Source organism: Crinia signifera, chromosome 8 (assembly GCF_055691185.1).
Source record: "Crinia signifera chromosome 8, ASM5569118v1, whole genome shotgun sequence".
Taxonomy (NCBI): domain Eukaryota; kingdom Metazoa; phylum Chordata; class Amphibia; order Anura; family Myobatrachidae; genus Crinia; species Crinia signifera.
Genome location: NC_139224.1, coordinates 49,145,197 through 49,161,631, shown reverse-complemented (window position 1 = coordinate 49,161,631; position 16,435 = coordinate 49,145,197). Strand labels below are relative to the sequence as shown.

The following is a 16,435-nucleotide window of genomic DNA, read 5'->3' as shown; positions in this document are numbered from 1 at the left end:
GAGAGAAACTGTGCTCCAGCTTCCTGCTGGCGAAACAAATAAATACCGTATACACTCGAGTATAAGTCGAAAGGGTCTAGGGGCACACAGACACACTGTACAGTGTCTAGGGGCAGGTCCCCCTCTCCCTTCATCAGGGCAGCCGAGAGGAATGCCGGGCCCCGGTAAATTTTTGGGGGCGTGGCCTAAGTGTGGGCACCTCCTGCACTTAGGCCACGCCCCAAAAATGTTTGGAGGAGGGGGAAAGAATTCTACAAACTGTAATCTCAGCAGCAGCACACACCTACAGCTTGTGCTGTGCTGACAGAAGGCTCAGCATGACCTCTCACACTGTCAGTGAGACACTCATGCTGAGCCTGCTGTCAGCACAGCACATGCTGTAGAAGTGTGTGCTGCTGTTGCTACCCGAGAGGGACAGAGGGGGAAGGGACAGGTCGGACCAGGCCCCTCTAGCAAGCCTGGGCAATTAGTACCCCCCCCCCCTTCTCAGCTGCCCTGCCCTTCATTCCATAATTGCAGATGGGTCTACTGTCATTTTAGTTCCCCAGCTGGAATCTTACAGGATGAGCAGCCAAGTACAGCGTGTGACAGGAAGGGAAGCTGTAATGTGCAATTACAGTCCATATAGAGGGAGGCACTAATCAGGAAGAGATGAGAGGGTCCCAGGTATTTGGGGTTGCATGACTGCTGCAGAGCTGACGCTGCATGTGGTATGGATGCGCTCACCATGGCAGGTCATGATCCCCAGTGCCGGAGCCCTTGCTGATACTGGCTGCTCCTTACTCTCCTGCCCGGCAGCACTTGGCGCGTCCTCGGTTTCTGCCTACGTGTTAGTTTCCGGCCAGCGTGACAGCAGCACAGAGGCTGCATCATCATCAGCCTCCGCCAGGCCACAGCGTCACCAGGCCTTTCCACCGCCTCTGACTGAAGGACCAATTACCATATACACCCAAGTATAAGCCGAGGGGGTACTTTTTCAGCATAAAAAATGTGCTGCAAAGTCGGCTTATACTCAAGTATATACGGTAATTAGCTGAGCATGGAGGAGATGTTATAGGGGAGTGGAGCCAAGCATCGTGGGGTACCTAAAAGCTTTGCTGGTTGGTGTCTAGCCCTCTGGATCCACCTACAACCCAAAGGATACAGCCCCCTGTGGAGCCCATGAATCCCCTACCTCCCACTGGAAAGTAACACTCTCCCAATCGCCACCTCCTCAGGACTGCTCCCTCAACCTACAATTAGACTTTCATCCAGCCTTTAAATGGGCCCATTAAACGTCTGTTGTCACCCAGCATTTTTCTTCTGACTCTGCATCCCACAAATACAGTATGCCCCACTTTGTGGATGTCCATTTATCCTCTACAGCATTGCTGGGCAATTGCGGCCCTCCAGATGTTGATGAACTACACATCCCAGGATGCTTTGCATTAGTTTTGCTATGTGGCCATGCTGAAACTGATGCAAGGCATGCTGGGATGTGTAGTTCATCAACATCTGCAGGGCCGCAATTGCCCAGCCCTGCTCTACAGTGTAAAGTTCTCACTCGCAGAATTCTCTCCTGTGTCCTCTAAATAATTGTCACATGGCTGCCCTGTGGACTTTGTCCACATCAGACTACACAGCACAGAAACAATAGATAAATGATATGAAAGTATATCGTGGTATTGCATACACAGTTCTCTAAACAAAACTTTTTGGATTGATTAGTCTCTCCACCTATGATATGTGTAACTCTGTATGTCCAACAACAGGGAAGAGTAACTTCAGCCTCTTCCACTGAAAAGTATATAATGTAATTTGAAAGAATAAAATGTAAGTATATTAGAATGTGTATTTTTGTATCTGAAAGTAAAATGGATTTTCTTGGCATACACTTAAAATATACTATGGCATACTTGTCATAAAAGTAAATGCTTTCACAAATACCGATAATGGAAATTATGCTCATTAAGATATATTTAGCATACATTTTCCATAATTTTAAGAGCAGATACTCATGAAACCTACCCTTCGCTACAATTACTGTACAGTTCCTATACTAAATATATCTGTGAATGTTGTTTATTTGAAGCTGCAGACTTCCACCTACAGTATTACAATGAGAGGACAGCATTGTACAGAAGGTAAAGAGTCGCCTTGAACAAGCTCTGGCCCTTGGGTCCAGGAGAAGCAAGGAAAAACCCATATATAAAAAAGCGCATTTATATGCTTCTGTCAATTCCATCTCAAGATGCAGCCAGTTACATATGCACCAAGTTTATATTCAGACTAGTGTGTAAATTTATAGTGCTAGCACAGGGATGTGGTGTAGTAAATGCTAGTCACATTACACTATTTGTACACAATATAATAATTGATATAATTGAATAATAATAATGGAATGAGGTGTCCATAAGGTCATTAGTAAGTGTCATCTGCTGCTGTCCCTTTCTATATATTAAATCTTAAATATTTGAATAGAATGCAGTGACTAGTTTTTGGGACACCATCAAAAATTCAGCTGTCCTCACTGTCCCCGTATATTGCTGCACAGCCCTCCAACACCTACAATGGTTACACTGCAGGTTTATGGACTCTAGTGGCAAGAACCTTATTCATAACTTTATTCATTAAAAATATGGAGCTGTCTTATTTTTCACTCACAAATAACATTTTCTTGTCTCCTTTACTTTTTCTTGGATCTGTTTTAGTGCAAGTAAAATATATTGCCTTAAACAAAGGTTTGCACTGGTAATAAATATATACATATACAATATGAGAGTTAGGAGGGAATTCACATAGGTGCCGGAAGAATGAATGGTGGAAAAGTGCATTATTAGGTGAACCTGGCCAGCTCAGATGCCTCAAGCAATGGCTGATCCGCCCTTTTTGCATCAAATTTAATTCCCCCCTTAATTCTCCCTTTGGGCCTTATTTTGGTTCATTCTTTCTGACAAAATCCTTCTTAGATGGACAAAACCATGTGCACTGCAGGGGGGCAGATGTAACATGTGCAGAGAGAGTTAGATTTTGGTGGGATTTTACTTCAAAGTGAGATCTATATTGCAGTGTAAAAATAAAGCAGTCTGTATTTTCCCTGCTCAGAAACAAAATTACTCACCCAAATCTAATTCTCTCTGCACATGTTACATCTGCCCCACCTGCAGTGCACATGGTTTTGCCCATCTAAGAAGGATTTTGTCAGAAAGAATGAACCAAAATAAGGCCCTAAATGACCCAAAAAACTTTTCTGATGTAAAACTTAGTAGTGCCGCTGCTCGTTTTAAAGCAAACCCAATTTAATACAAAATGTGTAAAAAGAACAAAAGGGTATTTTAAATACACAAGATGACGGACAAAGTTGTTTTATTGCTGTTGGCCTAAACCTTTTTGTGCACACTGACGGGATACGGTCGGTTGGTCCACCTAAAGATGGTTGACAATCATTAAGTCAAAAGGTCGACATGGGGTTTTTCACTGTTTTTTGAGCTGACAGGTGGCATTTCATGCCCTACCATCCACTAGAGAACCAAATAGTGCGTTCAAAGCATGGCGAGCGCGGTGAGCCATGCGAGGGGACGCAGTGCACATAATCCTGTGTCCATGTCGACTGTGTTGACATTCGGGTAAAAAAAACCTGTGAAAAACCCCATGTCAACCTTTTGATTGTCGACCTAGACCATGTCGACCTAATGATTGTGTCGACCATGTCCCATGTCAACCTAATCGCTGTCGACCAAACAATCCATACCTGTACTGACATGGCGCAGTAAAACAAGATGCAATGTCAAAACGACGACTCAAATTCTGCTCTCTGATTAGAAGAATTTTTTATATTTAAATAGGAGTTGACATTTTTTTGTTTAAAACATACAGTGCTTAGGAAAAATTCATAGACATGGTTCCAAAAGGTATACAACGAAAGGCAATCTTGGGGGATGGTCTCATTGCCATATGCTTAAAACATTGTATTTGTGCACATTAGTAAACCAGGCGTAGAGGCGTGTAATGTAGCCGGTCATGTGCAGTCCATGTTCTCATCCTCTGTCTCAGCTTCAGGAGGGCATAATTCATCCAGGGCAAACTCTGCAACAAATGGTAGGATGCATTAGAGGACCAAGAACATAACATTTAGTTTTACAGTATGGTCAACATACATTTATAAAGAGGACAATGAATGTCCTCATTTTTATTAACAAGAAAACGTACGGTTCATCAGGAAAGGTGCATGTTACTGTACAAGCTACTGTACGTTTCAGTAAAATTCTAAAATACAGTACAAAGTTCAGGGTGATACCGACCTTCACTCTCATTCAAGATGCTATATTTCCTGAAAATGGCTCGAACCCCTGGCACAGCCTGGTCATATTGGTGGAGGACCTCCAAACAGTGTTCGCTGAAGTTTTTGTCCTTCTGGAAAAGGCAGTGAAGCAGCATCAATGTCTCTCTCAGAAGTTGCACCGACTTGTTTCGGTCGGCAGTGGAAGCGGGAAGTGTTGAACGACGCACACGGAGCCATTCCTGGTGTAAGGTGAGAACCAGTGCCTTCACAACCTGAGTAAAGAACAGACAAAGCAACTAAGACATCTCAAACTTCATAGTAAAAGTAATAATTTGCTTATAGTGGAGCAATGGTTTGATTGTATGTGAAAAAATGATTATAAAACATCTGTTAAATCAATCTTTCAATCCACTACTGGACACTGGAATCATGGGGAGAGCACTTATATTGGCTGTTTAAAAGATCATTTGGTTGACAGTGTCTAGGTCGGCAACTATGGTCGACACATGAAAGGGTGACATGCATTAGGTCGACTTGATTAAAAAGTCGACACACGCAAAAGGTCGACATGTGTATTTCATGGGGTTTTTTTGTGTGTGTCAATGTCAACATGGACACCTTATTAAATGTACCGCATCTCCTCACATGGCTCGCTGCACAAGTCCAGACCAGGCTACATGGAATAAAGCTGTAAAACTTCCTATTCTCACACAAAGAAACATCTAGGCCAGCGTTCGGCAATCGATGGCAATACACCCCAGCATGCTCAGTCAGTTTTAGCACACATTGGGGCAGATGTATTAAGCTTTAACAAGAGATAAATCCAAGAGTGATAAGGAGAGATAAACGTCCAGCCAATCACCTGCTTACTGCCATGTTACAGGCTGTGTTTGAAAAAAGTCAGTAAGGAGCTGATTGGCTGGACGTTTATCTCTCCTTATCACACTTGCATTTATCTCTTGTTAAGGATTAATACATCTGCCCCTATATCAGCAAAAGTGTGGCAGGGTATGCTGGTATGTGTAGTTCCGCAGCTGCTGGAGAGCCACAGGTTGACAAACTCTGACCTTTGCTTTGTTTTTACCCCCCCCCCCTTCAAAACAGGTTTTATGATTCAACATTTACTTGATCACCTTAACATGAGCACCAGCTTAACAATTCAGTTTCAACTTTTTTTTTTTTTTAATGGATGATGGTGTTATGACTTAAGGATCATAGGATCAATTTTATTTGAATGCTACTCATCTGTTTTCTGATATTTGTGGATAAAAGGGCTATGTCCAATTCTTAAGTTACAATTTATCTTTAACTAAATATTTTGAGAACAATTTTGTACTGAGATCAGATCTGAATAAGGGTCATTATCTGTAAAGTTCCTCAGAATGTGTGCCTGCTAGTATATAAAAAGCTTGCAATAAATATTCTGTTAAAACAAAAAAAATATAACTAGTATCAAGTAAAACAAAAATACTGAAGTACATCTACCTCTCTGTTACACTGACATGTAACTCCAGACTCAGACGTGGAAGAACTCCAGCCTTGGGTAATCCGCTTGTTCAGGAACCTCACCATCTAGGCAAAAGGAAGTAGTAAACCACAGAAAGACATAAGTGTCATTGCTACGGTCATAACCCAGACATCTGCTGTAGTGCAATGAATGTCAAATCGGATTTGCAATAGAATATACAATGTATATTAACGGTTGTTAAAAAGGAGCAGAAAATAGAAACATCGGAGAATACAGGGGCAGATTTATTAAGCTCGATGAAGTAATAAACTGTCTGGTTTTTATCACCGGCCAATCAGCTCTTACCTGTCATATTTCAGATCAAGCCTGTAACTTCACAGGTAGGAGATGATTGGCAGTGATAAAAACCAGACACTTTATCACTTTACCGAGCTTAATAAATCTGTCCCACAGTCACTAACCGTACTCCGCATGGCTACAAACCTGTGTGCATTTCGTAGTCCCATCCAAAAGTTATGAAAAAGGTTAGACATGTACTGTATATACACATGTTTATATTTTACACCAAAATAAAATAAACCAATGCAGACACTGCGGGAGATATAATACTGACATAAGCAATAGCTATTCCTATCAGAGAACTCCTGAACAGATAGGGAATCAACCATTCATTTTTTAATTAGGAATTTCCTTTTTGGGGTTTATTTTTGTTACTTACAATTATTATTAAAAATATGAAATGAGGACATCAAAAAGTCATGTTGTTATGGACCGTACTGCTGCCAGAAGGGTCTCTAGGACCCCACATATGCAAGTATACTGTACAAATATAAATGCTGCAATAGCATATTACAGTGAACAACAAATGTAATATAGTAGAATAAAACAAGATTGTGGCCTTTAGGTCATTCACTTTTAAGGTCCGTACACATTGGGCGATTATGCTCAGTGTGTATGAAAAGCGATGACCGTTATCATCGCAGAGGGGAAAGCCTCTCAGCGAATACACACTGAGCCGCTTTCCCCCTGCCCGGCGCTATCTGCTGGTAATACAAGCAGATGAGCGGCTTTCCTGTCGATGATGCGGGAGCATGCATCACTCCTCATCGCAGGGCCATACACACTGGGCGTCTTTCAGCTGAAAGCCGCTCAAACATGCTGTTTTGAGCGACTTTCAGCTCAAAATCTTCCAGTGTGTATGGGCCTTAATGGTGATTATGAAAAAATAAAAAGTGTATTTGCACTTAGCAGCCTACCTCATGCTGGAAGTGAAGCCAGAGCGTCTGTGATGCTTGTCTGTCAGGCCTGGAGATGACGTATGTGTATAATATGAGCAGTATACAACTTTCTGAATCAAAATGAAGGCAAAAAAATGGTGTATCATATAAATGGAAATCCAAAGGCAGAGGTTTCACAAACTAAATCATGGCAAACACAAGGGACAGTAGGTCAGACCTTGAACGACCACAATTAGAGATCAAGTGAAAAGGCAACATCAATAGGCCAACACCCAGACAGTTCTACACACTTAAGCTGCAGGTATTAGGTGCGGTAATACTTCACATCCTACAAAGAGCGCAATTAACACTACTTCCAAGAGAAGAGCCCGAGTAATACCAGGAAGCCTAATAACTTTGTTAATGTTAGATTGTTAATGTTAGAAAGCATTAATACGTAGCTGATCAAAGTTTCTAATACACAGTCATGTTTCCCAGTATTATTCACAGTATTATAACAAGCAGGATTACTTTTTTTTCCATTAAAACGTTCAATTGAAAAATTGGTTTAAACAATAAATACAGTTTAAAAATGAATTTATTTAGTTAAACTTGTTTTTTTTCCAACCCTACTTCTGTTTCAAGCTTAATGAAAAATTCACTCAAAACATTGTGTCGGGAGCCAACCAGTAACATACTGCAGTATAACCACACCGTGCAGCCTTTCATAATACTTTACTGCTTTTGCAAAGGCTGCGATGGAATGAGGATGGTATTGTCAGGTAAGACGCATGCAAGCTCCTACACCAGGATGCCATCACTAGTAGTAGCTCACTGAGAAGCACTGCATTCCAGCTAGCCCAAATTGCAATATCTATCACTTATGCTCATTCCTTCATCGAGTCCAAGCTTCAGGCCAGGGCCTTCCTACCCCTCTGTTTTTTTTTTACTTATTTATCCCAATTGAAGACAGTAATTGAATGTGTTGGCACAATAATAATTTTATGGCTCACATATGAATACTTGTTTTCTAAATGTTGCATATATCATAATTTGCTAAAAAATATTTTTCCCTGGAATACTTGCAGTGTAGCAGCCTACAGCACATAATATGTACAGATCACCACCTCTGCAGCCATGAAGAACAGTACCACCCTTTTGATTAAATCTATACACCCGTTTAACTCTAAATAAACTCAGTTTAGCCTTATTTATGGCTTATAACTTTATCATTGAGATTACTTAAAGTAGGGTTTCCTGTGTTAGAGGAGCAAACTGGCTAATTGTTAGTTGCTCCCATACATTACTAAAATTTCCATTACCACCAGACCGATAAAACTTAAGGGAGTTATCGCACTACTGTTCATGAAACAAGTCAATTGCACAATTACTTTTAGACCCTTGAAAGAGAGGCGGCTACATATTAAACAGCTGTAAATCCTAAACCATTCCTCCAATTTGTATGTGAAGACCCTCAAATTAACCACTTCAGTGGTACGCACAGAAATTATCTGGGCTCAGCTGCGTTGACGCAGCTGGCTGTCCTGGAAAATTTCTGGGCATACCACCAATACGAAGGCGTGTGCCAGTGGTGCCTGCAGCTGTGCACCACTGGCGCATCACCTCTCCGGGGCATCCCGCCCCAGTGTTTGCTCCCCCCTCTGCTCAGGCGATCGTACGTCGGAGCTCCTATCAGTGCAGCTTGGGGATACTCGGGAGTTCGGGTGCCCGAGTCCTCCCGAGCCGCCTCAAACATCCGAGTAAGCCACCATTCACAGCAGAAAGTACTCAGGTGGCAGTGGAGCTCCGGCTATGACCGCCGGAGTGGAGATGAGGGGGTGGGGGGAAGCGACAGGAGAAGGGGGGAGCAACGGGGGTGGGGGGTTGCAGTACGTTCTGTGGTGGGTTTTGCTGGGGCAGGACAAACCTGCCCTGGTAGGTTTGTCGTGTCCCAGCAAAACCCACCATTGAAAGGGTTAAAGCTGACAGACTGCTACTTTAAAACTATATTCATGATATAAAACTGTAAAGTCCCATGCACACTGGGTGATTTGGAGCTGAAAAGCGGGTCAAAACACCATGTTTGAGCGGGATGCGGTCATCTATTAGAATGAACTTAGGTCTACAGTCATTAGGTCGACTGGCTGGAAGGTCGACCTGACTTAAGGTCGACATGGGCCAAGGTCGACATGACTTAAGGTCGAATTTGCATAAAGGTCAACATGAGGAAGGTCGACTGGTCATAAGGTCGACATGGGTTTTTCACTGTTTTTTGAGCCGACATGTGCCGACAGGCGGTATTTCATGCCCTACCATCCACTAGGGCGTGGTGGGAGAATAAAATAGTGTGCCGAGCGCAGCGAGGCACCGTGCCCGAAGCATAGCGAGCGAAGCGAGCGCTGCGAGGGTCCGATTCTCATTGCCAACTGTGTCCATGTCGACTGTGTCGACATTCGGATCAAAAAACAGTGAAAAACCCATGTCGACCTTATGACCAGTCGACCTTCCTCATGTCGACCTTTATGCAAATTCGACCTTAAGATCTTGGCCCATGTCGACCTTAAGTCAGGTCGACATTCCTGCCAGTCGACCTAGTGGGGTCGACCTAATGACTGTAGACCTAAATGCAGTCTGACGAATGATCCCATTCCATTTGAGCAGCTTTCAGCTCAAAGCCGCCCAGTGTGTATGGTCCGGCGATGAGCGTTGATGCACACTCCATCATCGCCGGGAAAACTGCTCATCGGCTTGTACAGGTTGAGTATCCGGTAACCAGATATCCGTTATCCGAATTATTCCAAAAACCCTGACCCTTTTTTTATACTTACCTAGTCCCATGGCAGGCCTTCAGCTTCATCTCCGGCATCTCCAGCGGTCCCAGGAGTGCATTGCGTGAGTTCCCAGGCGCGCTAGTGACGTCACCGGCGCGCCTGGGAACTCGCGCAATGCACTCCTGGGACCGCTGGAGACGAAGCTGAAGGCCTGCCATGGATGCCGGAGGACTTCATGGACACCGAGGGACCATCGGGGAACAGGTAAGTATGTAAAAAAATATGTAAAAAAAATATATATATATAGGTTGAGTATCCCGTATCCGAGTATCCGTTATCCGAATTATTCCGAAAACCATACATTCCAGAAAGTGAAAAAAAATATATTTTTTTTGCTAAAAACTCACTGGGGACATTTGTAACAGCACTACTGAGGACATGATATGTAACTGGCACTATATATGTACAAGAAAATGATTGCTTGGCATTCAAATTCAATATCTGAGATAGTACACAAATTTTGTTTCATGTTTTGAAACCTTGTTTTTTGAACAAATAAAATATATTTGTGTGTATTTTATGTGGTAATAAAATATATTTGTGTGTATTTTATGTGTTTATACAGCATACATGCAAGATACTTCAAAATACATAATTGAAATATTAAAATATTCCGAAATACGGAATAATCCGTTATCCAAAATTCTCCTGGTCCCGAGCATTTTGGATACGGGATACTCAACCTGTATATATATTCCAAAAACTGGAAAAATCCCTTATTCGGAATGCTCGTGGTCCCGAGCATTTTGGATAACGGATACTCAACCTGTATTACCAGCAGATGAGCGGCTTTGTATAGCGCTGCGCTATGCATAATCGCCCAGTGTGTATGGACCTTAACTTGAATATGATTTGATAAACAGCTAAAACAATGTGTCAGTGTCCAAATATATTGGATCTAACTGTATGTGGTGATTCTGTGTTTGTCATGTTCACCTCCTCTCTCTTATAAGCCCTACACTGGCTCCCCTTCTGAATCCAATTCACGCTTCTCACACTGATGTACAAAAGCCCTCTCCCATTCCTCTCCCACTTACATATAAACAAACAATAACAATTATAGTACAATAGTACTGTATTTGGAGTGTACATGCAGGCAACAGACCCCATCTCTGAGCTGGTGATAAAATTAAACTGTTTTATGCGCTGAACGATCTATCAGGGCCAGTGTTCTCAGCTGAGAGGGCCGCGCATCGCTATGGCCCCTGCACATGGAACGATGTAGGGGCATTTTCTAAGCGATCTAGATAGATCGCTTAGAAAATGCCCTGAAATCTCCCCATGTGTAGGCCCCATTACACAAGTACTTCTTACCAGTTATTTCGCTCCTCACAATGAACTCCATATTTCACCTTTATTTTCCCCTCCCTGGGAAATTCATTTTGTGCAAATTAAAGAAAAGGTTCAAAGCAGCATTTATGGTAGTTTACTCTTCATAAATAACTTTTGTGTCATTTTGAAATGCAATAAACTTGCAGATCGCATCTGCCAGTGCTCCGCCTTTCTATATTGTGGACAATCCCAACAGTAACTGACCTGAGGAGGAACAGAAGAGACTAGCCAGCCTGTGGTGATCAGTGAGGAGAGCCAATAGTCTAACAGCTTTGTGGGCCACAGTGAGAGGAGCATCTGCAGAGAGGCACTGGCGCAGCACAGGAGACGTCAACAAAACCTGGAAACTGGAAACCGAGGCAGAGTTAGGCTGAACAAAAGTGGAAAAATAACTAAAACATATTTTACGTAGTGTGGAATGTGCAGAACAAATCCATTTTGCTGTGTTGAACCTTCACGGCTAAGCATGTATTGTCACTTCACTTGCACCATAGTCTGTGGGAGGCACTGGCATGACTGTCTACGGCGTTGGCTGCAGATTAAATGCAGGTTGCAATTTACTTAATAAATTAGCAACGTGTCAATAAAAGATGCAGCCCAGGACAAATCCAGAACAGGACTCCTTTCTTTGGCTTCTTTTATTTTTAGCTTCAACAGGTGGAGGGCAATGTGACGTTACCATGCACAAACCTCAATACCTACTAACGTGAAACTCATTAGCATACAGCAGTGGTTCCCAAATATGGTCCTCAAGGCACTACAACAGTCCAGATTAGTACCTCAGTCAGTTTGATTATCCGATCTGTGAATAAGCCGGTATATTCGGTTTCTAAAGTCTAATTTACTTCTCCGAGGGGAGACATTGCAGTCAATCCCCCTTGAGCCGCCTGGGAAGGTCCGTTGCATCCGATGGATCCTAAGTGCAGCAGTGACTATCTCTGGCCCTGATCTGATGCGCACGGGACCGTGCATCAGATCAGAATCGGAGGTTAAACACATGCTATATCGGGCCCTTTCATCCAATTCCTTGGCCTGATGCCTCAGAATCGGAAGAAAAGGGCCAAAATCGCACAAGTGGAGGGGGACATTAAGACCTAGAATGTCCGGGTGCCTTGTGTACTGCATATAGGAACCACTGGAATACAATACTAGGAAATTCATAATCATTGATGTGATGCGCTGGTTAAAAGTTAGGTTAACCCCTTGAGTGGTGGATTTTTGAGGGGCAGGACAAAACTACCAGGGCAGGTTTGCCCTGCCCCCGAAATACCCACCACAGAACTTAGGGGCAGCCCCCCCCCGTCGCCCCAACCCCCTCTGTTTCTTCATCGCCATACATGGATCGCAGGGGTACCCCTGCCATTCACAGAAGTGACCAGGCAGAAGGTTCGGGGCGGCTCAGGGGGACTCGGTGCCCAAACTCTCGAGCACCTGCTCACTGCTGCGAACGGTGTTGGGGGGCAGCGGAAGGGGAGCCTCCTTATTGATGGCATGCCCAGGAGAGCCGGCTCAGCCCGGAAAATTACTGGGCATACCACCGAAGTTGTTAAACTTCACTGACCTCATTTCTCTCTCACTAACAGTAAGTTTATGGACAGCTGGCATCCTTAGTAATCATACATGTAATACATGCTGAACTGTTTATATTAATGTCTCAAAATAGCCAGAACTTTTTCATATTGTAGTGATCGACAATGGTTTATTTAACATTGCTGTGATGTGAAAAATAAGGGTCTAAAGAATTGTCCAAATGTATTGTAACATTTGAGGGTACTTAGGTAGTAGCCGGGCGCCCAATTTACATACGTACGCTTGCGGAAGGAAATCGCATCACATTCGATGCGATCCCAGTACTTTATATGCATATAGTACTGATGTATGAATATAATGTACGAAGACCAAAAGACCGGCACAACCGATGCACATACGCTGTAAGAACTCAGCTGGGTGCCCACACTATAAGATTTCAACAGACAGGATTTGGTGGTGCGGCACTCCCCGCATATTAATAAGACAGGAAACCGGTTTGAAGCAACGTTTCAATGTCTTTATTTAGCCTGATGAAAATGTCTAAATAAAGACATTGAAACGTTGCTTCAAACCGGTTTCCTGTCTTATTAATATGCGGGGAGTGCCGCACCACCAAATCCTGTCTGCATATAATGTACTGTAGCTATGCTTTGTGAATAAGCTTAAGCTAACCACCCCACTATCCACACCACCCCGAAGCATGGCGAGCGCAGCGGAACGCGTCCTCCTGACCTTTTCATACCCCCACTATCCACGTCAGCGTGGAGTTGATTTTATATAGTGTGGTGAGCCCCGCGAGGGGACGTGGAAAACATGTTGGTCCGAGTCTCTGAATGTCTCTCTGCCATATCATTTTGGATGTCTACTCGCCAACTCAAACTCAATATTTCCAAAACTACCAGTTTGTTTGTCTGCCAGTAACCCTAGACAAACAAGGGCAGCTCTGGGAGCAGTAATAGCAGTCTAATGCTTGGCCTGGAGCTAATGGTAGACAAAAAGAATTCTCAGTGTCCCAGGCGCTGAGGTAGGAGAAGTGTAAGGGAATCGCACTTACACTAATTTTAAGCAAAACATTCTCCACAATCTGGGAAAGGTCCTGATATGTCCAGGATGCGGTTAATTCACTGTATACCCTTCAGACGCCTTCTAAAGAAGAAAGAGACATCGTGCAGCACCTTTGTTTGCAGGGAGATACAATTTATTTATAAAAACACACTCACAAAGGTAGGGTAAAAACAGGCATATAATTCACCAGCCGGTGATACAAGGTAGGGAGGATCTCACCACACCACCACTAGGATTCCGATTTGGATGCCGATCAAGGAAAAATGATTTTCTCAGCCGGAACTTTGGATAGCGGTGATCAGATAGGAAGGAGAATCCTGATGAAGGACCAGAAGGTCTGAAATGCATTGAGCAACTGTACCCGTGGCTGGAGGACAGAATCGCTTTTACTGGGGAGGACCTTCCTATCTGATCACCGCTATCCAAAGTTCCGGCTGAGAAAATAATTTTTCCTTGATCGGCATCCAAATTGGAATCCTAGTGGTGGTGTGGTGAGATCCTCCCTACCTTGTATCACCGGCTGGTGAATTATATGCCTGTTTTTACCCTACCTTTGTGAGTGCGTTTTTATAAATAAATTGTACCCCCCTGCAAACAAAGGTGCTGCACGATGTCTCTTTCTTCTTTAGAAGGCGTCTAAAGGGTATACAGTGAATTAACAGCATCCTGGACATATCAGGACCTTTCCCAGATTGTGGAGAAAGTTTTGCTTAAAATTAGTATAAGTGCGATTCCCTTACACTTCTCCTACCTCAGCGCCTGGGACACTGAGAATTCTTTTTGTCTACCATTAGCTCCAGGCCAAGCATTAGACTGCTATTACTGCTCCCAGAGCTGCCCTTGTTTGTCTAGGGTTACTGGCAGAAACGTCTTTATATACTATGCGTCCAAGAGCAAGCCAGGTCCTGTGCAACTCAGCTTGCAGTGTGTCTTTTTCAGTGGAATATTCATTCCTAAGCCACTGTTACATGCTAAATGTCCACCCTACCTGTGTCACCCATCTATCTGCCCCTCCCCTTTAATATGCAAGCTCTCATGAGCACAGGGCCCTCTTCCCTTACTTCACTTAAACCATCTTCTACTCCATACTTCCTTCGACATGTAATCTCTCGGTATTGTGCCACCCTAATACTTATTTCAGTATCATCTGCAGATATGTTGAAATACCATACCTCCCAAGATGACCCTCTCCAGGAGGGGGACAATGCTCTGTTCCTGGACTTCCCTCTTAATTTATGGATTGCCTTCACCTGTGTGAGACAGGTTCATTGAAAAGAAAGGTGTTTTACCACAGGTAATGGTACCCATACATTAAATGGAAAGTCCAGGAACAGAGCATTGTGTCCCTCCTGGAGAGGGTCATGTTGGGAGGTATGAAATACCTGTACATGTCCTATACGGTCTTGAACTGAAAATCACAGTTTTCCTTATTTATGTACTCTGCACCTTGTTGCGCTATAAATATATAGAATAATAAAGTCACACAAATTATGCAAACCGGATGGGATGAATTCACTCAAGTCGACTGTATTAATTTGATATGCAATATTTGAACAGGGTGCAAATGGCTCATTCTATAATAAAACCAAGCAAAAAGTCTAGCGCTCTATATCAGATAAAATTAATCAACCAATATTTCACCCAAAATTTAATAAAAAGTCATATGACCACCTGCTGCTGTTTTGTAGGAGTTGCTCAGGCTCCTTGTAGGGAAACACAAAAAAGACAATACAGTTCAAAACTGCGCAGAGGTCAAGATGATGTTTACACAATAAAATTTAATTTCTGATTTCTTTGAGGAAGCCGCTGACAGCGCATAGCAGGCGGGGAAATGCCTCAGTACATTGAAATATCAGAATATTCGGTACTCTTTACCTAGCACGGCGCCCACGATTTTGATCGTGGGCATCGCAGGTAAAAAAATCGCGGGCATCGCGGCCATTGAATGCACTAAAAATCGGGTGTGACGCGACCGACGCGATGCCCGCGATTTCCCATAGGGATCAATGTTAAATTTCTCAATTGACCCGAATTTACTGTTCAATGCCTCAATTGACCCGATTTTTCCATAGGAAACAATGTTAAATGGTCCACAGAGGCCAAATAGCCACCCTGAAGTGTGAAATGGCCCCCACAATTGTTAACGCCACCCCACGATCAACGTCAACCCGAAGCGTGGCAAGCGCAGCGAGCCCGCGAGGGGCGACGGTACGCGTCCTACGACCTTTTCATACCCCCACTATCCACGTTGGCGTGGAGTTGAGAATAGAATAGTGTGGCGAGCGCAGCGAGCCACCAAGCCCGAAGCGTGGCGAGCGCAGCGAGCCCCGCGAGGGGACGTGGATACCTTCACAGGTAAACGCGTCCCTTCGCGGGCTTCACAGGTATCCGCGTCCCCTCGCCACGCTTCGGGCTCGGTGGCTCGCTGCGCTCGCCACACTATTCTATTCTCAACTCCACGCCGACGTGGATAGTGGGGGTATGAAAAGGTCGTAGGACGCGTACCGCCGCCCCTCGCGGGCTCGCCACGCTTCGGGTTGACGTTGATCGTGGGGTGGCGTTAACAATTTTGGGGGCCATTTCACACTTTAGGGTGCCTATTTGGCCTCTGTGGGCCATTTAACATTGTTTCCTATGGAAAAATCGGGTCAATTGAGGCATTGAACAGAAAAATCGGGTCAATTGAGAAATTTAACATTGTTCCCTATGGGAAATCGCGGGCATCGCGTCG

General features: G+C 43.8%; 1 protein-coding gene across 3 annotated transcripts in view; it reads right to left on the bottom strand.

Moving 5' to 3' along the window:
• Positions 1 to 3,792: 3,792 nt before the first annotated feature.
• Positions 3,793 to 16,435, bottom strand: part of ATRIP (ATR interacting protein) — a 131,676-nt gene continuing 119,033 nt past the window's right edge. For all 3 annotated transcript variants that reach the window (XM_083156321.1, XM_083156322.1, XM_083156323.1), the window contains exons 10-14: positions 11,314 to 11,456; positions 6,986 to 7,077; positions 5,747 to 5,833; positions 4,281 to 4,533; positions 3,793 to 4,065 (exon numbers count right to left, since the gene is read on the bottom strand). In XM_083156321.1, the coding sequence (XP_083012447.1) occupies positions 3,998 to 4,065; positions 4,281 to 4,533; positions 5,747 to 5,833; positions 6,986 to 7,077; positions 11,314 to 11,456 (643 nt within the window). In that variant the 3' untranslated portion in view covers positions 3,793 to 3,997. The remainder of the gene's footprint in view (positions 4,066 to 4,280; positions 4,534 to 5,746; positions 5,834 to 6,985; positions 7,078 to 11,313; positions 11,457 to 16,435) is intronic.